This window comes from Narcine bancroftii, chromosome 11, assembly GCF_036971445.1.
Source record: "Narcine bancroftii isolate sNarBan1 chromosome 11, sNarBan1.hap1, whole genome shotgun sequence".
Lineage (NCBI taxonomy): Eukaryota > Metazoa > Chordata > Chondrichthyes > Torpediniformes > Narcinidae > Narcine > Narcine bancroftii.
Genome location: NC_091479.1, coordinates 102,863,521 through 102,890,799, shown reverse-complemented (window position 1 = coordinate 102,890,799; position 27,279 = coordinate 102,863,521). Strand labels below are relative to the sequence as shown.

Here is a 27,279-nt window from a genome sequence, read left to right as displayed (position 1 = left end):
GGGCCCTCCATGTTGATGCAATCGTGAAGAAGACTCACCAGCGGCTATACTTCGTGAGGAGTTTGAGGAGATTCGGTACGCCACCAAAGACTCTTGCAAATTTTCACAGGTGTACCGTGGAGAACATTCTGACTGGTTGCACAGGACAGGAAAAGAGATTGTGAACTCGGCCAGCACTATCTTGGGCATCAATCTTCACTCCATCGAGGACATCTACAAGAGATGGTCTCAAGAAATCCTCAAGGACCCCCACCTCCCAGGTCGCTCCCTCTTCATACTGCCACCATCAGGAGACAAACACCCAATTGTACAAAAACAGCTTCTTCCCCTCTGCCACCAGATTTCTGAACGGACAATGTTCACGTCCTCACGTTCTCTTCTTTTGCACTAATTTATTTATTTTAAATGTAATTTACAGCAGTCTTTTCACCTGTAACACTGCAGCAAAACCACAAATTTGGTGATATGTTCATGACAATAAATTCTGATCCTGATTCTAAAGAAAGGTGATCGAGGTTAATGGAATGAGGATTGCAGAAAGGATATTTATTTTGAACGGTACTCCGCAGCTTGTGGATCAGTTCTGTACAGCACACTCAATGTGTGGCACACTCAGTCTTTGATACCGTCAGTGTTTGAAATTATCCACCATTTGATACACGCAATGTTCAGCACAATTCGACATTTGACACACTCAACCACTAACACAGTCGCTCTTTGAGGAACTCGATGTTAGACACAACATACTCAATCATTAATGCGCACACAATGTTTAGCAGACGTACGTCCTGGATGCAATCATATCTCTTTCCTTCTTTCCACTGAGTCCATGCCAATCTAGAGAATAATCCAAGAATTCTTCTGACCCTCTCTATTTTCCCACCATGCCCCTACCCCTGCTCCCAGATTCTATCACCTCACTCACCGCACACTAGGGACAAGTCACAGCTGCCTGACTAACCCATCAACCCATAACACCGTAAGATATAGGAGCAGGTTGGCCATTTAGCCCGTCGAGTCTGCTCTGCCATTCCATCATGAGGTGATCCATTCTCTGTCTCAGCCCCACTCCCCTGCTTTCTCCCCATAATCCTTGATACCTTGACTATTCCGATACCTAATGATTGTGGAGGGTCATGTGGCCTCTCCATCTGACACCTCGTCAGAAATCGCATCACCTGCCCATCAAGGTTGGACTCCGTCCACCCATTGGTGCACACCTGACCATTAGCCCCTTTAAGCACCTGGTAATTACCTGGGCTGGATCCTCCACCTCACTGTGCTATAAAGTCCACCACATTCAGTAGCTCTTTCTCTTTTGCTCTTCAGCCCTGAGACGAACCTTGCTGTGGACAATGTTAGAAGAATCACAGGTAAGGTGTGCACCACTGAGGGATTGGGGCTGTTGTATACTGTTGTAGCTGTAGACAGCATCTGAGCTGTGCCCATGTTAGACAAGGAACGGCAGGTAGAGTATCGTTGTCCTTGGTTGAGATAAGTCTATATAAACAGTGACTGGTATGGGTAGTGTTAAGTCCAATGAGTCTGGGTTGTACTGTGCTTGTGAGAGTGTAAACAGTTGCTGGTATGGGTAGTGTTAAGTCTGATGTGACTCGTTGTACAGTGCTGTGTGATTGAGAACACTTGCATGTATTATTCCTGTTGTGAACCCCTGACATGTGTTTTGATGAAGATTATTTCTGCATTCAGCCGGTGTCCAGACCCACTATTCTTTGAACCCACTGAACCTTTTCTTTGCAACATAACACCTATCAATCTCTACGTCTGATTTTTGCAGGTAGCAAGAAAGCAGATCCCCCCCCCCCCCCCATGAGGAGAAGGTATAGAGGATCAGAAGTCAGGATGAGCCCTGGACTGTGAGGCAGCTACTCCACCACCAGCTGCTCACTGATAAGTTCAACGTTCAAGTTAACAACTCCTGGTGAAATGTTTGCACAAGCTCTCTTTCTCGGACTAGGCACTTGGCAAAGACACTACGGAAATCCCTTGCATTGACTCTCTAGGCTGGCTTTCCTTTTGAGGTCATTCACATCAAAGTGACGTTGGAAATGGTCTTACCATCTGGGTCTGGTTTCTCGGACAACTGTTGATATCTTCAACTTTCTCATTCGCTGCAAAACACAGAGATAGGTCATGAACGGCAGTCGGACAGTCCAATCACCCTTCGAGCATCCATCCTGCGATTCCGACTCTCACCCTCCCACCCTGTCCTGCCTCGCCCACTGACTCCTGCACCCCAGGATCTTGGCAGGGATTGCCAATGGCTCAGGTCCAAGGGTGAATGCTCAACGATCCAGCTCAACAGGAGGAGGTAGGCTCCAACGACCAGAAGCCGTGCGGGGTTGGTAACCTCATGCCAAGGCATGAGATAACATTTCAACGCCACTGGGGCAGAGAGCAGACAGCTTGTCTGACAACGCATACGCATCAGGAGCCAATGGCCTCAAGGGGCAGCCAACTTAGAGTTTCTCTTCAAGCATAATTTGACCAGGTACTCACTTCCTATTGCCCTCAAGGGACATTAAAGCTCCCCTAATTACACCTCTATCAAGAGCTGTAATCCATGGAAGTGTGTCAGACAATGTCACTTGGTGGGGATATCACTGTAGAAACATTTGCAAAATACTCCGCGTGCTCCGATCCAACCATGATGTGTTCTCACCAATAATCTGGATGATCTCTGCCAACAAAACGCCGTCGGCAATGTCCTGTTGCAAATCCTTGATCAGTCGCTTATGACCAGATCTGGCCAGATAGTGATTGGCCCAATCAGTGTAAATCTGAGCAGTGAAAGAGGGGGGTGGGGTGGGTGGTGGGGTGGAGTGAGAGGGAAAGAGAAAGAGAAAAAAATACTTTCAGCACAAATGTTGGCTTAATCTCAAGAGCTATTTTGGATCAAACTGCCTTCCTCAGGCTTTGGAGTTTTATAAAAGGAAAGTAGCCCGGACGGAATTACTGTTCTCTGTATTAGTCACTTCTGGCTGGCACTCTAACTGGCAGATTCTAGAGCGCTGTTTCATTCAGAAGAAGCTTCCTCTTGCCCAGGGGAGGGAGGGAGTGTGTTGATCTCACTGCCTGCATTAGTACTCAAAACAAATTCAATTTGTGTTCTCACCGGGGAAGAGGGGAGGGGGGTGACCAGAGAGGCATCTGAGTGTAAATGATTTGCAGGGGATCGGCGGATAATGGTGCTATCTGTCCTGCTCCATCTGGATGGGGAAAATAGTCCTAACTTTCCAAAAATGTTAGCACTTCGAGGACAGTGGATGCTCCTGTGGGGGTAAAAGCACAGCACTGGAGAAACTCACCAGGTCAAACTGTGTCCTTTATGTAGCAATGATAAAGATTCTGGCTCGAGCCCTTCAACAAGGTGTGAGCAGAATGTAGGGAGGCTCCTGAATAAATTGCTGGGGTGGGGGGAAGGGCCCACAGTCAGGAGGTAATAGGTGGATAAGGGAGGGAGGGCACACCAGCAAATGGGGAAAGGGGGAATGCTCTGTGAATGGAGAACAGGGGGAGAGCAGGTTAGCAGAAACCAGAATAGTCGATGTTAATGCCATCCGGCTGGAGGGGGCCCAGGCAGGAAGGAGATCAAGTACATTTCTCCAATCTATGGGCAGTCTCTGTGGGACAGTACAAGGGCCATGGACAGATGTGAGCAGGGGAGTGGGGCACAAGAAAACAAGGCTTTTACTTAAATGTACTGTGGCCCCCCCCCCCACCCCCAGGGTGGGGGGGGGCTCTTAGGGCTGCTGTAGGCAACATACAATAAAGGGGGTAAAAATCAGGTACAAGAAGGCTTGCTTGAAATCCACTGGGAATGTAACAAGGCAAGGCACACTGAAAAAGCTCAGAATTAACAGCAATAAAATCCGGCTGTTTGCCATTCCTTCGAGCGAGCCTGCTGACCGTCCCGTCTCCTTGCCAGTTACTAATTACCCGTTGTGCTCAACAACAGAAAAAAAGCATTGGATGCTTTTCCAGAATAACATCCCGCCAGTCATGGCTGCAAGTATAGAGCTGGTTGAATGCAGTTAACTCACAAAAAAATGATTAAAGCATTTTTCATAAAACGTGAATACATTCACAAAACATAGATCCGTTGAAAGGCAGGGGAAATCATACACTTCCTGCAGAGGTTGAGGAAAGTCCAGTTTCCACCCTCCACCCTCACTACATTCTACAGGCATCCACATAGGAGAGCATCCTATGTAACTGCATCACCACCTGGCTCGGGAACTGCACCCTCTCAGAACACAAGTCCCTGCAGCATTTAGTAAAGACTGGGGAGATTAAGGGGTCTCTCTCCCTGCCACGATAGGCATTTATAATGGCTGCTGTTTGTGGAAAGCCAAAAACATTGTGAAGGACTCCACACACCCCTCCTGCAATCTGTTCTCCCTCCTGCCACCTGGGAAGAGGTATCGAAGCGTTTGGGCCCTCACGACCAGAATGCGAAACATATTTTTCCCCCAAGCCGTGAGCCTGAGCTCCGGGGACACAGGGTATGCAACATGACATTTATAAGTGATATGCGCTTTATAAAAGAGTTTCTGTTGTAATTTAGCCACATAAATAACCAGCTCCATGGTCCAGAGAAACACTATCTCGTTTTCACTGAACACTGCAATGGTTATGGTATAAACGACAAATAAATGCAACTGGACTTTTTGCTCACACGCATTTAGCCATTTCATTATTTGCATTTGATAAATAAGCTTCTTGCAAATTTCTACAGGTTGACCATGGAGGACATTCTGACAGGTTGCATCACTGTCTGGTGCCAATGAATAGGACAGGAAAAGGCTACAGAGAGTTATGAACTCAGTCAGCACCATCATGGGCACCAGGCCTTCACTCCATTGAGGATATCTACAAGAGGCAGTGTCTGAAGAAAGCAGCCTCTATTCTCAAGGGCCACCACCACCCAGGCCGTGCCCCCTTCACTCTGCTACCATCAGAAAGGAGGTCCAGGAGCCTGAAGACGAGCACTCAGTGGCACAAGGACAGCTTCTTCCCCTCCGCCATCATGTTCCTGAACGGACAATGAACCACAGACACTGCCTCATTTTCACTCCTTTTACACCAAGTTACTTTTTTAAATGTAATTTAGAACAACATTTGCACTATAAACAACAAATTTTATGACATATTTGTGACAATAAATTCTGATTCCGTATTCACAATTTACTTTCAAAGGGAGTGCAGTGAAATAAAGTTGGTGAATACTTTTCTGAACATAACTCAGCACAGGACTGTCAGCCCACTTAAAGGCTGTGACTGGGTGGGGGGGGGGGGGGAAATATGTACATCACCCCATCCCGTGTAAAAGCCAACGGGAAGAGGTCTGGGTTTGTTTCGTGCCATTATGACAGTTAGTGTGTACTACCCATAGAATTTCAAAGTCCATCTCTCTCCCAGTTAAAATGGAAAATAAATAACATTTTTCAGATGCCTTAGCTCATAATTTAAAGTTTCAAATTTCAGATATAACATAAGATTCCTTTTCCTGCAGGCGAGGCAGAATTACCACTTATTGGTCGTGCAAAAAAACTGTGCTCAGATACGTAAACATGTAAACAAATAAAGAAATGGCAATAAACAGTGCAATACAGAGAAAAAAATCAATAAAGTGCACGTGAGAGTCCTTAAATGAGTCCCTGATTGAGTTTGTTGTTGAGGAGTCTGATGGTGGAGGGGGAGCAGCTGTTCCTGAACCTGGTGGTGCGAGTCTTGTAGCACCGATACCTCTTTCCTGATGGCAGCAGCAAGAACAGAGCGGGTGCTGATCCTTGATGATTGCTGCTGCTCTCCAACGGCAGCGTTCCCTGTAGATGTTCTTGATGGTGGAGAGGGTTTTGCCTGTGATGCCCTAGGGTGTGTCCACTGCCTTTTGCAGGGCTTGACACTCGGGGGGATTGGCGTCCCTCTACCAGACCCAGATGCAGCCGATCAGCACACTTTCCACCACACCTCTGTAGAAGTTTGCCAAGGTTTCCGATGTCATATCAAACCTCTGCAAACTCCTGAGGAAGTAGAGGCACTGACGTGCTCTCTTCATGATGCCATTAGTGTGTTGGGTTCAGTGACTCTGAAGAATTTAATTTGGTCACCCTCTCCATCTCTGATCCCCCTATGATAACTGGATAATACTGGATCTTAGGGTCTTGCATCAAATTCTCCTGTCACTATCGTACAATGTTCCAGAATGAATTCCCAATCACCCCACTTGAGATTTGGGTAAGATCAGCAGGGAGTGGGGTAGGAATGGGATCTCTAGCACAGGTTGAAAGGGCAGAGTGGTTTCTACAGGTGATAAGTGATTCCACTTATCTGGAAATTACAGTGAGCTTTCGTCTTTCCGCTTGTAATCCCATCACATCAAACTTCAGGTCTCAGACCATGAACCTCAGCCTAACTTGTACATGGTGCCTGACCTAGTCCCAGTTGCCTGTGTTCAGACCCCCAGTCTCACTCAACCGTTCCTATCCCTGTACCTGTCCATGTTACAATTGTCCCCACATCTACCACCTCCTCTGGCAGTGTGCTCCAAACACCCAGCACCCTCTGTGGGAAGAAAGCACCCCAAGGTCCCTTCCAAATAGATCCATAGAATATAGTAGAACAGAAACAGGGCCTTTGGCCCATCTAGTCCATCCCAAACTATTATTCTAAACCTAATTCAATGGATCTTAACCATTTTTTTTACCACTCACAAACCACCTTAAGTGATCCAAGGCACCACAATGTTGACTATGTACCCATCCAAATGGTTCTTAAATGTCAAAATCAAGCCCGCACCCAGCCCTTCAGTTGGCAGCTCGTTCCACACTCCCACCACTCTGTGTGATGGCCCCCCCCCCCCACTAATGTTCCTCCTAAACCATTGCACCTTTGAACCCATCACTTCTCATTCTTGTCTGTGTGGAAAAAACCTGTTTTCCGTGAGCCTTGCCATAGCTCTCATAATTGTGTATCAAATTTCTTCTCATTCTCTGATACTCCAGTGAATGAAGCCCTAACCTTTGCCTGGTACTCCACTCCTCAAGTCTCAGCAACATCCTTGTTAATCTTCTCTGCACTCTCTCAGTTTTATGGATGTATAAATCTTTCCCCTGTCACCTGAATCACCTGAAATTGATGGTCTCTAGGTTGAGATTCTCCGACTCAGAAAGGCGATGACTATGACACTTGAATGAATTTACAAACCTCTGGTCCGACTCCTTCGCTCCGGGGAGAAAAGTCCCAGCCTATCCTTACATCTCAAGTCCCCCAGTCCTGGCAACATTTTTGAGAATATTTTCTCCCACCCTTTCCACACATCAGGCAGAACTGTCAGGCACAAGACAAATGCAGAACAGGGCATCGAGGCCCAGAATTGTGGCTTTGAAGGGGCGCTAATCAGATGCAGGCCATCATATTGTTTGTGCCACAGCGGGACAGCTCTGACAAAAGGCTATCAACCTGAGGCACTGCTTCTTTCTCTCTCCGCAGACATTGCTCTTTGTTTATTTCAGATTTTCAGCACCTGCAGCATTTTTCAAAATTCTCTCTTGATTTGGCATAAGAACATAAAGAAATGGGAGCAGGCAGGGGCCACTTGGCCTGTCATGCCTGCCTCGCCTTTCAACCACGTTCAAATCTGCCACACTGTCCATAAGGAGATGGCACGTTCTCCCCGGTTCCACGAGGATTTCCTCCGTGTGCTCCGGTTTCCTCCCACATTCTGTGTGAAGCCCCCCCCCCCCCCCCAGTGATCCTCTGAAATATTTCACCTTTCACCTTTTAACCCATCACCTCTCTTTCTTGTCTCTGGGAAAAGCCTGTTTGCAGTCGGTTAATTGGGTGTATTTGGGCTCATGAGTTGGAATTAAATTAACTTTGAAAATTTATTTATAGTTGAAGCCGATTTGCGCTTGGTTGGTGGGTTAATTGGTTGCTGTAAGTAGCCCCTGGAGCGTGGGTGAGTGGCAGAATCTGGGAGAGTGGATGGGAATTTGAAGAGAATAAAATTGAATTGGTGTAGGATTAGTGTAACTGGATAGTTGCTGGTCAATTAATACTCTATGAGCAGAGAGACTTGTTTCATGGCCTCCATTTGCAAGTGTAATTCTGGAAGTGGTCACAGGATGGCGTGAATTACACACTTAGTATCCAACTTGTCCTGAACTGGGAGGTCAAAGTCGCAGCTGTAGTTCTCTCTGTTTTAGCGTCGTAGAGTTTGACAGCACAGACACAGGTCCTTCAGACCAACTCATCCATGCTGACCAAGTTGTCCACTAGAGCGCGTCCGACTAGCCTGCGATTGGCCCACATCCCTCTGAAGATTTCCTGTCCATGGACTGAACAGTACATGTCTCTCCCTGCCCTAAGCGGTTCCCCTATGGACACTGCGCAATCACCTGAGTATTATACTGAACAGAAAACAGCTCTGCACTGTCAAACACAAATAGAGAAAACAAGTGCATTTGAAATTTGGTTAAAAAAAATGCTTTTTTTTTAAGTGGGAGATTAAAAGTTGTTGGTGTTCAGAGATGTCTGGGTGAACTTGTGCACAATTTAGCAAAACTAACCATGTACTCTGCCTTTGAGTTTAATATATAAAAGGGGAAAAAATAGAAAAAAATATGCAGTTAAAGGAAGGATTCCTAACTGTGTGGAAGAACAGAGGGACCTTGGGGTCCAAATCCACAATTTCTCGGGTTCACCCCACAGGCTGATAGGGTGGGTAAGAAGGCCTCATTAGTAAGGGGATTTGAGTTCAAGAATTGAGGTCATGTTGCAACTCGATGAAACTTTAGTTAGACCACACTTGGAACATTGTGTTCAGTTCTGGTCACCTCATTGCAGGATGGACGTGGAAGCTAATGGAGAGGGAGCAGAGAAGATTCACCAGGATGTTGCCTGGATTAGGAAACAAGTCTTATGAGGCAAGGTGAGCAGAGCTGGGAATTTTCTCTTTGGAGTGTTGAGGGATGAGAGGAGATTTGATAGAGGTCTTCAAGATTATGAGAGGTATAGATTGGGTGGACAGCCAGCATGTTTCCCAGGGCAAGGACAGCAAACACCAGAAGATGTCTGTACAAAGTGAAGGGAGGGAAGTTTAGGGGAGACGTCAGGGGTAAGTATTTTACACAGAGAATTGTGGGGGCCTGGAAGGCCTCACTGGGGAAGGTGGTGGTGGAGGCTGGAACGATCATGACATTTGAAAGGAAAACAGAGGGTTATGAGGGAGAAAAGGTTTTTGATTTTTGAGTAGGTTTATTTAGGTGGACACAACATTGTGAGGTGAAGGGGCTGTACCGTATGGTCTATGTTCTAAAATGATAAGGAAGGGAAATTTAAAAAACTGAGCTTGATGACAAGAGCAAATTGAGGATGAGAGTTGAGTAGTTTGTTTCAATTTATAGCATTCAGCTGGGACCTGACTTGAACTTTGGTCTGGATCTAGTCTGCATAGCTCTTGAAGGACATAAAAGCTTTAAGAAGGATTTACAAAATTGGTTCCTGGCTCCATTAATCTGCCATTTGAGGAGAGGTTAAACAGACTCTGCCTGCAGTCTCGATAGAGGGTCCCGACCTGAATGGTGGGCTTTCCCTGCTTGACCCGTTGAGACCCTAACCCTCTCATTAGTTGCTCAAGGTTCCAGCAACATCAGTCCTTGTGTTCCTTCATCTCCAGTCTTTTGATGTAAAGGAATGAAACGTGGCCTCATGGAAGCACATAAAATCCTTACAGGGTAGATGCTAGGATGATGTGGTGCCCTGGGGTCATGATCTCCAAATAAGAGCTAACAATTTGGGACAGAGGTGAGGGAGTTCCATGGTGTGAATGTAACGGACGGTATATCATGGATCCACAACAAGGGCAGCATGGTTGGCGTAGTGTTTAGAGCCACGTTTTTGCAGTGCCAGCGATCGGGATCAGGGTTCGAATCCCATGCTGTCTGTAAGGAATTTGTACGTTCTCCTCTGGTCACTCTTTAAAATGTATCAGGGATTGTAGGTCAATTAAGTGTAATTGGGCGGCATGGGCTTGTGGGCCGAAATGGCCTTATTACTGTGCTGTAGATCATATATTTTTTAAAATTTATAAAATAAATTTAAAACTCAATAGTCAGGAAAATGCAGCAGGACATACACTCCCTAAGGAGTTTGAGAAGCAAAACTACCGGCCCCAATCCTCACAACCTTCTCTAGGAGCACAGTTGCGGGCGCCCTGTCGGGCTGCATCATTGTGTGGGTTAGTAGCTGCAAAGCATCGGACCAGAAGTCATGGCAGAGGATCATCAAAATGGCCAAAGAAGATCAGTGGGGTCTCCCTTTCCTCTGCTGGTGACATTCAATGGGACCGTTGCCTAAACAGGGCTTAAAAAATTGTTGAAGACAATGTTCCATCCAGCGCACTGTATCTTTGACCACAAGATATAGGAGCTAATCGGCCCATCGAGTCTGCTCCGCCATTCTATCATGAGCGGTTCCATCCTCCCACTCAGCCCGACTGCTCAGTCTTCTGTCCATAGCCCTTGATGTTCTAACTGATCAAATACCTGTCAATCTCTGCCTTAAATACACCAAACGACCTCCCTTCCACAGTCTCATGACCCTCTGGCTGAAGAAATTCCTCCGCATCTCTGTATTAAATTGATGCCCTTTCATTCTGAAGCTGTGCCCTCTTGTCCTAGACTCCCCGAGCATGGGAAATATCCTTGCCACATCTACTCTGTCCAGGCCTTTCAGTGTTGAAACTCCCTCTATGAGGCTCCCCCTCATCCTTCTCTACTCCAACAAATACAGTCCAAGAGCCGATAATAACTCCTCATATGCTAACCTTTTATTCCTGGTGTCATTCTAATGAGGCTCTGATAGCTCGGTGGTTAGTGCACTCGTCTTGTAAGCCGGGGTCATGAGTTCATTCCTCACTGGTCTTCCTTATGGTAGACGAAGTTAAAGAATTTCAGGTATGTAACATTCTAAATGTAGTATTTATGTGACAATAATGGTACCTTTACCTGTAACTTTACCTTCTCTGAACCCTTTTCAGCACCAGAACGTCCTTTCACAAATCAGACACCCAGAACTGTACACAGTTCTCCAAGTGAGGTCTCACCAGTCCCCTCTAAAGTCTCAACATTACATCCCTGCTCTTATTATATATTGTCTTTATATATATATATATATATATATATATATATAATTACTACTTGCTGTGTATTGTGTGTGTGCCTGGGGAAACGCTGTTGTAAATGTACAGTCAGATCATGATAAACTTAAACATGAAGAAATCTCTTCACCAAAAGAGGAGGGGATGTCACCCACAATTCAAAACAATTAGCTCAGGACCACTTCCTGGTTGATTGCAATGTTCCGGTTGCAAGTCCACACTCACAGCTATTTCTTGGATGTTATTCTTTCCTCAGTGGCGATGATTAATGCAAAATACCTGCTTGATTCATCTGCCAGAACCTCATTTCCCATTAACAGTTCTCCAGAGCCATATCATTAACGCTTTTCCTTTTTAGATATTGATGGAAAATCTCACCATCTGAGTTTTAGCATTGTGTCACTCCTTCATTTCTCCTTTCTCATTAATCATTGGGTCATCCTTTGCTCTGGTCGTTTACAAAATATAGCCTGGCACTAAGCCACAGGATGATGTATTTGACTCACCAGTAACAGCGCAGTCCGAGCAAAGCAATAGAATTCTGTTGGCACCTTGGTTTTCCTCTCCTGCGCCAACATCTCCAGGTTTCTGCAATCGATCTAACCCCCAGCATTTTGCTCCACTCTAGATGTCTGCATCCTCCTCCTCCAATCTTCCTCCTGATTCTTCCCTCCTTTTCCTCAAGCTTCCCTCCCCCTCCCCCTGGTCCCATCTCCAGTTTGCCTCATAGCACCACTGCACCAGTTCGATCCCGAACTCCGCCTGCTCTGGTTTCGCCCCACATCCCAGAGGCACATGAGGCGGTAGGTGAATTGGTTGCTTCCTGCTAAGGACGATGGGATGGGAATTGTAGAGGATAACTTGCAGAGAAAATCAGTGGGGAATGGAAGAACTGTGAGCCAATGTGGATTAGATGGGCTAAATGGCCTTATCTATGTTCTAAGGAAATATGAAAAGTGGAAATTGCTGCTCGTCTCACTCACCATCTGCCCAGTCCACACATATCTATACTGTTTTAATGTATTATTACATGACAATAAAAGGAACTTTGAACCTTGAACATCGAAAAGGAACCTTGAACTTCACAGCCTAATCAATCATCAGCCTGGAGGGCTTTGTTTCCTCCCTCTACCCCTTACTCAATTACTTCCACTGTTCTTGCCTTCACCCACTTCACCTGTCCACTTTTGTCCAACCTGTTGTTCTCCAGGATCAGGTTGACTTGCCTGGATAGAATGGAAAACAAAGCTTTTAAAGGCATCTCAGTGTATGTGACAATAAAGAATTCAATATGATCCAATTAATATGCAGCCACTCAATTCAAGAACAGCCCTGAAAGCAGCTTCACAGCTGAATAGGGTTTGTAAGGAGAGCTTTTGGCATCTTGGCTTCATAAATTAAACTATTGAGTCCAAGTGTTGGGATGTTATGATAAAGTTGTAGAAGACATTGGTGAGGTCAAATTTGGAGAATTGCGTGCAGTTTTGGTTTGAAAGAGTGAAGAGATTGACTAGGATGTTGCCCGGACTTCAGGAACTGAGTTACGGGGAAAGGTTAAACAGGTTAGGGCTTTATTCCCTGGAGCGTAGAAGAATGAGGGGAGATTTGATAGAGGTTTTTAAAATGATGAGGGGATAGATAGAGTAAATGTAGGTCGGCTTTTCCCACTAAGGGTAGCTGAGATACAAACCAGAGGACATAGTTTAAGGAAAAAAGGGGAACACGAGGGGGAACTTCGTCACATAGAAGTGTGTGGAAGAAGCTGCCAGCTAAAGTGGTGAATGCAAGCTCAATTTTTACATTTAAGAAGAATTTGGACAGGTATGTGGATGGGAGGGGTCTGGAGGGTGATAGACTGGTGCGCGTCAGTAGGATAGGCAGAGAAATGATTCGACACAGACTAAAAGGGCCGAAGGGGCCTGTTTCTGTGCTATAGTGTTCTATGGTTCTATGGTTCTAATTTTAAGGACGTATTTTAAGCAGAACAGACCTGAACTACTCATATCTACTCACAAGTACTTAATTAACACTGAGGAGGTCATTTGGCCCAGGCTGACTCTGAACAATCCCATCAATCTCTCTCGCCCTCTTTATATTCCCCATCACTTCCACGCCCCCATGGAGTCCCACAACACAGAAACAGGCCCTTCGGCCCAACATTTCCCTGCTGACCAAGCTAGTCCCATTTGCCCATGTTCAGTTCATAGCCCTCTCAGCCTTTCCTATCCTCTCTGCCTGAATTTTCTTTTACAGCAACATGGTTGGTATAGCGGTTAGCACAACGCTGTTATAACGCCAGTGACCAGGACCGGCGTTCAAATCTTGCATTGTCTGTATGGAATTTGCACATTCTCCCCGTGTCTGCGTGGGTTTTCCCTGGGAGCTCTGGTTTCCTCCTACCATTCAAAATGTACCGGGGGGTGGAGGTCAATTGGGTATAATTGGGCAGCACTGGCTCGTGGCTGGAAGGGCCTCTTACAGTGCTGTATGTCTCAATTTAAAAATTTTTTAAATTAAACCTTCCCCGCCTCAACTCCCTCTGGCAAATCATTCCATATACCCACTCCCATCTGTGTGAAGAAGGTACCCCTCAGGTCCCGTTTAAATATTAACATGCTTGCAATTGGCCCGTATCCTCCTAAACCAGTTCCCCCCCCTTTCACCTTAAACCTGTGCCATCTAGATTAGACTCCGTGGCCCTAGGACTATTTACCTTAACTAAACTCTTGACGATTGTATAAGTTTCAGTCAGGAGAGGTTGGAGAAACTGGGACTTATCTCCTCCCAGGAGTGTCGGAGGCTGGGGAATGGCCTTGTGGAGATCTATAATTAGACTGGCTATCTCCTTAGGATTAAGGTAAGTAGACATGGGGAGGGGAGAGGAGATAGGCGAGTCTAAAACTAGAGAGCATCGACTTCAAGTGAGAGGTTCAAGATTGAAAAGGAACCTGAGGGGCAAGTATTTTAAAGAAGGGTGGTAGATTATATGGATCAAGCTACCAGAGGATGTAGGAACAATTCCAACATTTAAAAGATTTTGGATAGGTAAACCAATAGGAGAGGTTTAGAGCAGTGGTTGTCAACTATTTTTTTCCACTCACATAATACCTTAAGTAATCTCTTACTAAGCTCTGACCACTTATGGCCTAGGATGTCATAGGTGCTCTGTGGCGAGTAAGGGATTACTAAAGATCGTATGTGAATGGGAAAAAAAAGTTGAGAACCACTGGTTTAGGAGGATACGGGCCAATTGCAAGCATGTTAATATTTAAAATTTAGACTTAACAGGCCCATTTAGCCCATGAGCCTGTGCTACCCAAATACACCCAATTAATCTACAACCCTGGTTCTTTTTTGTAAGGTGGGTGGAAACCGGAACCCATGCAGACACGGGGAGAAAGTACAAATTCCTTACAGACAGCACGGGATTCAAACCCAGGTCGCTACCGCTGTAACAGTGTTGCGCCAACCGCTAAACTAACCGCACCACCCCTTGTCAAGGTCGCCGAGTAGAAGTGTTGGTCTGTTAGAGTCTAGTGTTGATCGGGAATAAAGTGAGCCAACCAAGACTGGCTGGTTAGTATGTCTGCTTTATTGCAGAGGGTCGACTTGAAGTGAGGTATATGGTGTGTTTGGATTATAACGATCACTCTCTATATACACTTGACATCTGTATATTCTAAGAGACCTACAAACCATATTAGGCCTTGCCTCACCAATGTGCCTTCAGCTCACCCACCAGCAGCACCACTGGAAGGTTTGGATCAGACCAAGGAGGCAGGAGAACTCTGGAGGGTTCTGGACCAACCCTGATCTTCTGAAATACAACATTAATCTCTGGGGTAACACTGTATGGCACACACCAGAATCGAGTCAGAATGTTAAAGTGACGGAGAAAGCTGGGGTAAAGTCAGGCTGAATGGAATCCAATTGAAGGTTTTCCAACCATTGAGGAGATCACAGGGCAGCAGGTCACACCAATGCTTCCCAGCTCCAGAGAGCAGGGCTCAATCCTGACATCTGGGGATGGTGAGGGATGTGTGTGACAGATTAGGTTAGAGAGCAACGAGAGTTGGCCCACTGAGTCCATGCTTACCCATTTACACTGATCGCATTTTATTCTCTCTACACTCACACTACCCGATTCCACCCCCCATGCACACACCAGGGGCAATTTATAACGGCTGATTAACCTATCAGCCTGCGTGTTCTTGGGATGTGGGAGGAAACCAGAACACCCATGTACAGGTAGGTAGGGTTCTAAAGAGAGCTTTTTACACGTTAACCTTCAAAGTACAGAGTACATGAGTTGGGATGTTATGGTGAAGTTGTGTAACACATTGGTGAGGCCAAATTTGGGGTATTGTGTGCAGTTTTGGTCACCTAACTACAGGAAAGATATCAATAAGATTGAATGAAGGCAGAGGAGATTTACAAGGATGGTACCAGTGCTTGACCAAGTGGGTTAGAGGGAAACAGGTTCAGATTTTATTTCCTGGAGTGTAGAACATAACAATACAACAACTCCATTCAATTCTTATTCGGCCTTGAGATGGTGGGATTCAACCTTCTTCTGAAACTTGCATCGTTAATGTCGTATAAGTGCCTGATTAGGGCATAACAAGGGGGATGAGCTCGTCCCCTTGAGAGGGCTCCTTGTTGTTAGATGCAGACAGCAATGCTTCCTCCTCTGAAGGACATGAGTAAATCAGATTAGTTTTACTACAATCCAATTCCATGGTCATTCCCCCTGACACGAGCTTTTTAATGTTGGCCTTTTTTTAACTCATTAAGTTGAAATGTTCCAGCTGTTGGTTGGATTCCAACTCCTGTCTCTGGGTTATTATCCCCAGTACCTCCTGACATTAGCAACGGAACAGTGAGTTCGTTGTCGTCTGAAACACCTCACAAGGGATCATAATCACTGCACTGACCACCCGGGCCCTGCCCTCTTCACTCGGCTACCATCAGGAAGGAGGTCCAGGAGCCTGAAGACGAGCACCCAATGGTGCAAGTTCAGCCTCTTCCCCTCCACCCTCAGATTTCTAAACAGACAATGAACCACAGACACTACCTCACCTTCTATTCTTTTGCACTAATTAGTTATTTTTTTTTAATGTAATTTATTGCAATATTTGCACTGTAATGTTGCCGGAAAACAATGAATTTCATGATGTATCCATGCTAATAAATTCTGATTCTGCAGAGAGGACAATTTCTGATGGGAAAGGTCAACATTTCTGTGTTTCTAGACTGCAGGCATGTCACGGCACAATCCAGGAATTTTGCAGTCGAAAAAGGAATTGTGCAGGAATTTAGAGACAACTCCCGCACCGTGATTTATCCTGCAGGATCCCTACAACTTTTTGGAGGAAGCCTGCGGCGTAAATCGTATCGGAAAAATATGCTGTCCATCACCCACTCTACTGCACATCCAGGCACCGGAACTGTTGCACTCAGGGACTTGCAGTCTGAAAAAGCGCCCAGTGTGAATGACCACACAGATTTTCCCGACATTATAGTCTAAAACACATGAATGTGTCTGAGAAGTGCAGGGATGGGAAGGATGAAAGGGAGTTCTTAATCAATCATAAATTTTTAAGGCTTACACCCACAGTCTGGAGAACACCCTGACCAATGCCACTGGAGATCATCGAGAAATTGACCCATAGTCATAGAACTGATCTAGTCTCAGGAGCATCTAAGATGAGAGGACATAACTAGAAAGTGAGGGGAAGGGAGATGAGGGGACAGTCCTTCACTCAGAAGGGGATAAGCACATTGAAAGTGGTGGAGGTAGGGATGTTAGCTTCCTTGAAGAAACAGTTGGATAATGACGGATTCAAGATTATTTTATTGTTATGTAATGAAATGTCATATTACACATAATTTCCTTTAGTCTATTCAGGCAGACAAAGATTCATCATCAACAGAAATGCTCCATGCCAACTGATCTCCCTCTGTAACTCTGCACTTTAATACCGTGTCTTTGTTCTTGTACGACGTTGGCGCAACACTGTTACAGAACCAGCAATTGGGTTTCGAATCCTGCGCTGTCTGTAAGGAGTTTGTACGTTCTCCCCGTGTCTGCGTGTGTTTTCCCCGGGGGCTCTGGTTTCCTCCCACCCTTCAAAACATATCCGGGCTCATAGGTCAATTGGGTGTAATTGGGTGGCATGGGCTTGTGGGCCAGAAGGGCCTGTCACTGTGCTGTATGTCAACATGTTTAAAAATCAAGACTATCTACTGCTGCTCGCAAAACAGCCTCCAAACCTGCATCGTGGTGCATGTAAACCAACGTGAACTTGAGAGTGAGGCTGAAGGAGAACAGGGCACTGACACGGAGAAGGTCACAGAAAAAGCAAAGGGCAAGAGGTCTAGATTGAGAACTTAAAATTGTGGACTCGCAGCCTTGACTTCGGAACGAGACATGAGGTGAACATTTCCATCCGTGAAGGAGAAAAGAAAGGGTTTATCCCATCTTTACCTTGCCCAGTTCTTACTTTTCTCTCTAACTCTCCTCCTCCTTCCCCAGTGGTCTCTTCCTCTACCTGTCTCTCCACCTCTCCCACCTTCAATCCAATACCTCATCACCTTTTGAACCCTCCCCAGCTTCTTTGCCCCTTCACCCCCTTTTTAGTTTAGTTCAAGAAAAGGTCCCGACCCAAAATGTTGACAGACCTTTTCTCTCCACGGATGCTGCCTGATCGGCTGAGAGCCTCCAGCTTCCCGTTGTTTGCGCAGAGTTGACTGAGTTCATTGACTTGCTTATCTATAAAGCAGAATGGAATAGCTACATTTGGGCAACTATCCCAGTGCCCTACTGAGATAAACGTTTACAAGTGCAGGTTACTGCCCTAGAAGGAAATTACTTTAATGTTTAGAAAATCTCCCACACACTCTTGGCACACTAGAAATCCATTAAATCTGAAGTTGAAGTTCAGTTGAGCGTCAGCTCAGCCACTCACATCGACATGTCGACGCGAGCAGCTCACCCTCTTGGAAACTTCATAAAATAAGGTTTGAACCAGAGAACGGAGAAGGAGAGAATGACAATGAGCGGAGTTCTTGAAGCCACGGAAATGGGTTTTTAAATCGTGACTTCAACCTGAACCATTAACTCTGTGGCTCTCTCCATGCAATCTGCCTGTCCTACTGAGTTTATTTTAGATTTTAGATTCCAAGTATCCAGCGGCACACTTAGCCTTTATATGTAGAAATGCTGTTTCCCATGGTGGGGGGGGGGGGGGGTCTAGGACAAGATCATAATTGAAGCAGGAGTTGGCCATCTGACCCATCCAGCCTGCTCCACCATTCACTACGATCGTGACTAATCTGGCTGTGGACTCAGCTCCACCTTCACCTGCCTGCCTGTTCCGCATTGAAATTTAGGAGAATGAGGTGGGTGGGGAGGGGGGGGGGATCCCATTGAAGCATTTTGAATGTTGAAAGGCAGGGACAGAGTAGATGTTGAAAGGTCGTTTCCCACGCTGAGAGAGTCAAGAACAAGAGGGCACAACTTCAGGATTGAAGGGTGTCCACTTAGATTGAAGGGTGTCCACGGTGGGAGAGTCAAGGACAAGAGGGTACAACTTCAGGTTTGAAGGGTGTCCACTTAGAACAGAGATGCAGAAGATGATAAATCTGTGGAATTTGTTGCAATTGGTGATTGTGGACATTTGGAGTATTTTCAGATTTCAGATTGATTGTCAGAGTACATACATGGCATCACATACAACCCTGAGATTCTTTTTCCTGCGGGCCAGGCAGAATTACCACTTATTGGCAGTGCAAAACAAAAAGACAATGTAAACAAATAAAGAAATGCAAACAAACTGACTGTGCAATACAGAGATAGAAAATATAGAAACAGGGTTGGCGTAGCGGTTAGTGCAACGCTGTTACAGCGTCAGCGACCAGGACCGGGGTTCAAAACCCACACTGTCCATAAGGAGTTTGTACATTCTTCCTGGGTTCCAGTTTCCTCCCACCCTCCACAACATACTAGGTCAATTGAGTGTGATTGGGCCTCATGAGGTCATGGGCCGAAGGGCTGTTACCATGCTGTACATCTAAATTTAAATTTAAAATTTAGAATTTAAAAAAATCGATAAAGTGCACGAGTCCGAGTCCTTAAATGAGTCCTTGATTGAGTTTGTTGTTGAGGAGTCTGACTGATGGTGGAGGGGGAGCAGATATTCCTGAACCTGGGGGTGCGAGTGTTGAGGCACTGAGACCTCCTTCCTGATGGCAGCAGCGAGAACAGAGCATATGCTGGGTGGTGGGGATCCTTGATGATTGCTGCTGCTTTCTGACGGCAGAGATTGACAGATTCTTGATTAGCCAGGGCATCAAGAAGGCTGGGCAGTGGGGCTGAGTGGATAAATGGATCTGGTCAATGGGCTGAATGGCCTATTTCTGCTCCTATGTCTCATGGTCTTAAATCCAGGAGATCCATGATGGATTGACACAACAGGTCTTAAAATCTTAGAAGGGACAATTATAAAATAGAATTTGATAAATCTGGTTGTTCGTGGGATAGAAATAGCAAAAAGAGAAATTGGTGTTAAAACCCCAACTGACGTTCAAAGACTGGAATCCTGCTGCTCAATCCGATCTTCAGTGCCCTGAAGCAGGGAACAAACAGTGGGAGGATCTCAGTGGGTCAGGCAGCATCAGTGGAGAGAAATTGAATACAGGAGTTGGGATGTTATGGTGAGGTTATATGAGATATTGGTGAGGCTGAATTTAGACCATTGGGTACAGGTTTGTCACCTAACTACAGGAAAGGTATCAATAAGATTGAAAGAGTACAGAGAGGATTCACTAGGATGTGGCTGGGACTTGAGGAGCTGAGTTATAGAGAAAAGTTGAATAGGTCAGGATTTTATTCCCTAGAGCATTGTAGAATAGTGGTGAAGGTCAGTCTGCTTAACTACCTGGAAATACTAGCTCAAATCATCAATGGAACTTATCACGTTCAAGTTTATTGTCATCTGATTATACATATATAACCTGACGAAACTGCCTGTCTCTGGATTATAGTGCACACACAGACACAAAGTACACCCTACACACAAAATAAATACAGATCCAAAATAAATACAGTAAAAACCCCTGGTATCCAGCACCTATCCGATGGGGACTGGTAGATGCCGTGTAAGTGGTTTGGTGAAGTAACCACTAGGGGGCACTAATTTTATTTTTTACCTATTTATTTTCCGCGATTTATTTCGCCGTTTGCTTGAATTCTGCATAACGGGGATTTTACTGTATCTTTAATAATAATTTACGCGTTTCTAGAATTCTTCAATGGTCTCACGCCTATTTCCCAGCCTGGCAGTCCTTGTTTTTATGCTCCTGTACCTCTTCCTTGAATGTAGTTTCTGAAAGAATCTGCAGGCTGAATAAAAAGGGTCCTCAGTGATTCTCTGAGACCTCTTTCAGCACCGCTCCCTGTAGATATTGGCAATAGAGGGAAGAGAGACCCCAGTGATCTTCTCAGCAGTGTGAATTCCCTCTGTACTGACCTCCAATCTGATGCTTTGCAGCCAGCCAGGAGACACTCTTCTGTGCATGATCTGTACATCATTGTTCAGATGTTAAGCTGTTAAGATGTCAAAGAATATAAGTGATAGTCTGGTTCCCTCAAGTCAACTCTGCCATTCAATAAGGTCACAGCTCATCTGATCTTGGCCTCAGAATAATTTCTGACCATCGTAGCTTTGAATTATATTATCTCCCTGTTTATCTCTCCATCTATCTATCTTTCAGTCTATCTATTTATTTTCCCATGTACCAAGATACATGGAAATGCTTTGTTTTCTGTGCTATCCAGTGCTTAATTACAATAGTTATTGCAAAAAAATTTCTGGGTGGCATGGTTACCGTAGCGGTCAGTGAACTAGCAACCTGGGTTAGAATCCCGTGCCATCTGTAAGGAGTTTGTTTGTTCTCCCCATGTCTGCGGGATTTCCTTGAGTGCTTCCAAAATGTACCGGGGCTGTAATTGGGCAGCATGGGGTCGTGGGCCAGAAGGGCCTGTTACTATGCTGTATGTCTAAATTTAAAAATTTAAAACTGAAGTGGACAATGCAGAAGAAAAAGTTATTCGAATATTTTCAACACTGCTCTCTGTGTTTGAGAATTTATAAGATTCACTGCCCCGTTTGATCCCCAACTGAAATGGACACCAGCTCATTTGGAAATGGGCTTTATAGAACACTTGGCATTTTGCTGATCGGGTGGGCGGGGAGACAGGGCAGAGTCTAAAAGTGGAAGCAATGAATGGGCCAGATTAAAAAGTGGTCTGGTGGGGATGTGGAACAAGCTGGTAGAGGAAGTGAAAGAGGTGGATAGAACTGGAACATTTAACAGGCAGATTGGTGGATAGGAAAGGGTTCGAGGGATATGGGCTGAATGCAGGCAATGAGACTAGCAGGAGTGAACAGGGTCGGCATGGACAAGATGGGCTGAAGGGCCTGTTTCCATGCTGTAGAACTCTATGACCTTCAAAGGAAAATTGGATAGAAACTTGGAAGGAAAGTTTCCGGTGAAATGGGAAGGAGGCAGGGACAAGCTCGTCTGCTCACCAAATCAGCCAGTGAAAACTTAATGGACTATAAAAGACTGAATCAGGCAAAGGGAGTGCCATCCGAGGATAACCCTGAAGGATAAAACTTTACAATCTGCCAACATTCGGAGCTGAGAGACCAAAAACAAGGTCAAATGTAGCCAGCAGCCGCACTTGGAGATAACACAATACCACCCACATCCTTTGGTAAAACCCTCTTATCAAAGAGAGTTTTGAATATCATCAGCTTGGTTCAAGTTCCAATCAGATAGATTATGTCCAGGTCAAATTGTTTTCACCAAAGAACTAACGAGCTCTCCCAGCCCCGCAGCAATCAAGCAATTTACACAAAACCATCGGCAACAAAGTAAGATATAATCCTTTCGCATCTTGCCAATCACTTTGATTCTGTATCCTCTCAGAACAGCCCCTTCAGCCTCAGGAGACAGATTCTCTTCATTTATTTTGATAAACCTCCATGATTTCAAACATCTCCGTCAAATCGTCTCCGTGGAAGATTCTCCCACATCAGGAAAACCCATCTCCACAAATTCATCGATGCAGATGTTCTCTCTCTCTTTCTGTCTCTCACTTTCTCCCTCTTTGTCTCTCTTTCACTCACCCACATTGTGCATCTGTTTTATTTCCATTCTCTATCTGTCTCTCTCACTCTCTCTGTCTGTCTCTTTCTCATTCTATCTCTCTCTCTCGTTCTCTTTTGCTCTCTCTCTCTCTCATGGCTTCTCTCTCTCTCTCTCTCTCTCTCTCCATCTCATGAATAGATTCTGCTTCCATTCTCTCTCTTCCCCTCTCATGCCACCACCTTCTCAAGGGGAATTAACATTGGACAATTCATATCCCACAACTCAATAAAAATGTTTTGGGGATTATTTTTAAAGCAGAAGGAAGTAAACAGAAGATTACATTTGCTTCGTGTAATCTTCATGTCTTTCTCAAACATTGGCCACAATTACAGAGGTCTTGAATGTAGAGTCGGTGTAATGTAATAGACACACCGACCAACTTGGAAGTAGAGGCATTCAGAATCTTTCTCCCGTGGGAGAATTATCGAAAAGAGGTGGACACAGGTTTGAGATGACAGGTAGAGCTTCAAAGGAGATCTGAGTGGGTGATATTTAGAACTCACTGCAACGGGAGGTGCTGGAATCAGACACAATCATTGCCTCTCCCTTTATCTGGCACCTGCTAATCACCTGCTTCTGCCTCCCCATCTGCCTGTCATCCATCACCCCTCCTGGGTCCTCCAATCTCCTACTGTTCAACCATTCCCACCCTGCCCTCATTATACTGGCAATTTACCCTCTGCATCCTCAGTCTAGAATCTCAAAGTGTTTCTTTCCATTCACAGACCACTTTAAGTAATCCCTATGCCATAGGTGCTCTGTGATTCTTAAGGGATTGCTTAAGGTGGATGTAGGTGGAATGAAAAAGTTTGAAAACCACTTTTAATTGTCCCTAATTGACTCGTTACGTCCACGGTTTCATAATTCCAGAGGAAATGGGCCAATGGCAATTTTTCTCAAGCAAAATATTTCATAACAATTGGGTCTAGAGCAGGGATTCTCAACCCTCCTTTCCCACCCACATCCCACCTTAAGCAATCCCTGACTAATCACAGTATCCGTATATTAGACTTGCCTGGTGAGCTGACGTCAGTGGATCGTGAAGCAACGGATACACTTTAGTTAGGCTTTGTCAGAATAAGTCTCAGGCAACTGGAAAAAGCACTTATCTGGCATCAATCCCCCGAGGTACTGGATAACCAGGGTTTTTACTGTACATGGAATAGGAAAGGGTAAAGGGATGTGGGCCAATGTAGGCAATCAAGAGGACAAGTGGACAACTTGGACAGAATGGATGATCTGGGCCGAAGGGCCTGTTTCTATGCTGTACGACTCAACAATGATGATATACAGTTGGTTATTAAAGTATATTTCAGGTGCATAGAGCTTGACATTTAGCTTTCCCACCTGTGGTTTCAATTTCTACACAATTATGTCACATTCTTTAAAACAATTTCATGAAATAGGATTACTGAACCTTGTGTGAATTAACTGATGTCCAGTTTTACAAAGAAGTTAACCCAAGATAGAGTGTGCCAGACAGACAAGGTAATGCATAATCCACATTGCTGTGTCTGTCCAGAGTTTGCAGTTACTTACACACACAACACTCTCACACACACCCACACCGCATATAACCCACTCTCACACACACCCCACACACACACCCCACACATACATCCACTCTCATACATACCCCACTCTTATACATCCCCACCACACACACATACGCACACACACACACCCCACACATTCTCTTTTTAATAATTAGCCCCTTAGAGAACAAATTACTCAACTCTTCTCCTCAAATCATTTTTGTCATCAAGCATAGACTTTTATTTGCCTTCCTAATAATTTTAGAACACAGGTCAATCCAGTACAGGCCCTTCAGCCCCAAAGGTACTGCTCTGTCTGACCTGACTGGGTGGTGTCAGAACTAACGTCAGGACAGGGCAGCGGACGACTCAGGGGCTCAGTGGGTGAAGAACCCACACTGGCTGCGGGCTGTTGGTGACTTGTGGTTGGGGGACCCTCATGGGCTGCAGGCTGCTGGTGACTGGCTCATAGGAACCAAGGATTGGAGCAGGGATGAGAGAAGGTGCTGATGGCAGGAAAGGCCTCGGGCACTGGAGGCTTCCTCGTTGTGTTGGAGGTTTGGATCTGGAGCTCAAGCGGCCGATAAATCGAACAGGAGTCTGTGTAGAGGCAGTGAGAGGGCTGGAGGAAAATCCACGGACACTCAGTGACTCTTTAGGGGCACCGGGCCACGCTCACGGCAGCTGTTTGTTTGCCTTATGACACACAAAAGTTGAAGTATATCATGTATGTTACATTTTGAATGTATTATTTCGGGACAATAAAAGGAACCTTGAGGCTGTGCACACCCCTTCCAGCATCCCCATTTTCTTCATTGCTTAGTTTGTCAGTCAACTCCAAGACAAATGCATTGAAACATCGACCACCCACCATGGACTTTCCTTTGTCTGTGGCAATCAAAATGAACAACCAAGGAGGCTTACATAAAAATGGGGCAGGAACACAGCAAGTCATGCAGCATACTCTATGTAGAAAAGATAAAGTTTCCCAGTCCTTTGTCAAGGTACGAATGAAAAGCAGGCAGGCACCTGACCTGAATGGCAGGGGCAGGGTCAGGGTAAAGACCACAGGCAGGAGGTCAGAATGGATATGGGTGGGGGAGGGGGGACTGAGAAGTGATGGAGAGAGGGGAATGGAGGGGGAAGGGGGTGGAGAGCTGGAGGAAAGGAAGCAGAGGGATAGAGAGGAGAGGGAAAACGGGGAGTGGCCCAGTGGAAACCAGAGAAGTCGATATTAACGTCATTCGGTTGGAGAATGTCTGACAAAGTATAGAGGCTTAAAACACAAAAGGGCTGCAGACACAGCGATAGAAGTAAAAATGCTGGAGAAACTCAAGAGGTTAATTACGGACTTTATGGAGCAAAGATAAAGATGCATAACCGACGTTTCAGGCTTGAGGCTTTCATCAAGGAATATTGAGGCTTTCCTGAGGAAGGGCTCAGGCCTGAAACCTTGACTGCCAATTGGTTCCCATGGATGCTACCTGGCCTGCATGTTTGTGTATTGGTTCAGGCCATGGCTTTGGGAGGTGCCCATCAGAATATCTGCAGTACACTTTGTGGACAATGGAGTGGTGGAGGGAGGGATTCTACATGGTGGGTAATGGAATTTAGCCCTGGATAGCGGTGAACTTAACCATATAACCATATAACCACTTACAGCACAGAACAGGCCAGTTCGGCCCTACTAGTCCATGCCGTAGCAAATCCCCACCCTCCTCGTCCCACTGACCAGCACCCAGTCCATACCCCTCTAGTCCCCTCCTATCCATGTAATGATCCAGTCTTTCCTTAAATGTAATCAATGATCCCGCCTCGACCACGTCTGCCGGAAGCTCATTCCACATCCCCACCACCCTCTGCGTAAAGAAATTTCCCCTCATGTTCCCCTTATAATTTTCCCCCTTCAATCTTAAACCATGTCCTCTAGTTTGAATCTCCCCCTTTCTTAATTGAAAAAGTCTATCCACGTTTACTCTGTCTGTCCCCTTTAAAATCTTAAACACCTCTATCAAGTCCCCTCTCAATCTTCTACGCTCCAGAGAAAAATGCCCCAGTCTGCACAACCTTTCCCTGGAACTCAGACCCTGAAATCCTGTCAACATTCTCATGAACCTTCTCTGCACTCTCTCTATTTTGTTTATATCTTTCCTATAATTTGGTGAGCAAAACTGTACACAGTACTCCAAATTTGGCCTCACCAATGCCTTGTACAATTTCATCATAAATTGTACTTCTTGACACTTGATGCTTCACTCCCGACCTCCACACACGATGACCTTTCAAAAACCACCGAGCTTCACAGATGCAGCAAACAGATCAAATTTTCTACCATCAACGGATGATTTCACATCCCAAGATCACAAGGGAGAACATTGTCCACAAACAGCCTTGACCTCCTTTACAAAAACCACAGCACAAGAATCCTGAAAAATAATACTTAATGCACAGAACATAAACTGATACAAATACAAAGAAATTACAATTTGCTGGGTCCCTTTTGCCTGGCAGCTATGAGTCAAATGATTCAGATGGTATCACCAGGCGTCCAGAGAATAATCCATTGTAATAAAGTGTCTCCATTTCAAAGCACTCAGGTCTGTGCCGATGATTAAGCCAGGCACATGGCAAAAACCCAACCTGGAACAATATCAGTTTAATTCCCCACAATGGAAAAAAACAAACCACACTCTGCAGAAGCTCTGATATAATTAAAAGGTGAAACAAACTTTTCAAGTCTGAGCATAGCCTCTGGAGCTAACTAGGGCTCTCTCTCTCTCTCTCTCTCTCTGAAATTCAGCCTGTCCCTCTGTCTGTCTGTCTACCACCACTAACTCATCCTCTCTCCAAGATCCCCATCTCTCTCCCCCTCTCTTTCTCCTTCTCTATTAATCTCTCTCTCTCCAGCCTAACACACAGGAGCAGGTTGAAGGTAATTCATGGACGCTCATTCTGCATCATAAAATCTGAGTTACACAGCCTGGACGTTGGCTCTCTGGTCATTGAGACCATACTGAAACTCGTCTACACCCATTTTCTTCTCCCATCGTCCTCCCCAAATTCCATCCTTCAATAGTTGCAACCTGCAGCCACCGATTCACACACCAACCCATATGTCTTTGTGGGATGAGAGGAGAGCAGAGATGTGTGGTGGGTGTGAGTCAGCATGGAGGTGACGTGACAAAGAGCTTGTTTCCATAATGTAGGCCTCCTTCCCTCCCCCCCCAACTCCGTGAAACCACAGCACCTGGAGGACATCCACACAGTTCCAGGGGAACCTGCAAACTCCACAAAGATAGCCCCCGAGGTTAGGCTTGAACCCGGGTCATCAGGGCTAGAGGA

The 27,279-nt window shown here is 45.5% G+C and overlaps 1 protein-coding gene across 16 annotated transcripts in view; it reads right to left on the bottom strand.

Annotated features, from left to right (window-relative positions):
• The window catches only part of nav3 (neuron navigator 3), a 401,736-nt gene that overhangs the window by 181,399 nt on the left and 193,058 nt on the right, over positions 1–27,279 (bottom strand). For 12 of the 16 annotated variants that reach the window (XR_011346818.1, XM_069904353.1, XM_069904355.1 and 9 more), the window contains 2 exons: positions 2,684–2,801; positions 2,080–2,132 (listed from right to left, as the gene is read on the bottom strand). Coding sequence is in view for 15 of the 16 variants with exons in the window: in XM_069904353.1 (XP_069760454.1) it covers positions 2,080–2,132; positions 2,684–2,801 (171 nt within the window). In the remaining variant the exon portion in view is untranslated. Of the gene's footprint in view, positions 1–2,079; positions 2,133–2,683; positions 2,802–20,715; positions 20,793–27,279 lie in introns of all 16 variants that reach the window. The other 4 variants (XM_069904358.1, XM_069904357.1, XM_069904359.1 and 1 more) reach the window with 1 other exon arrangement.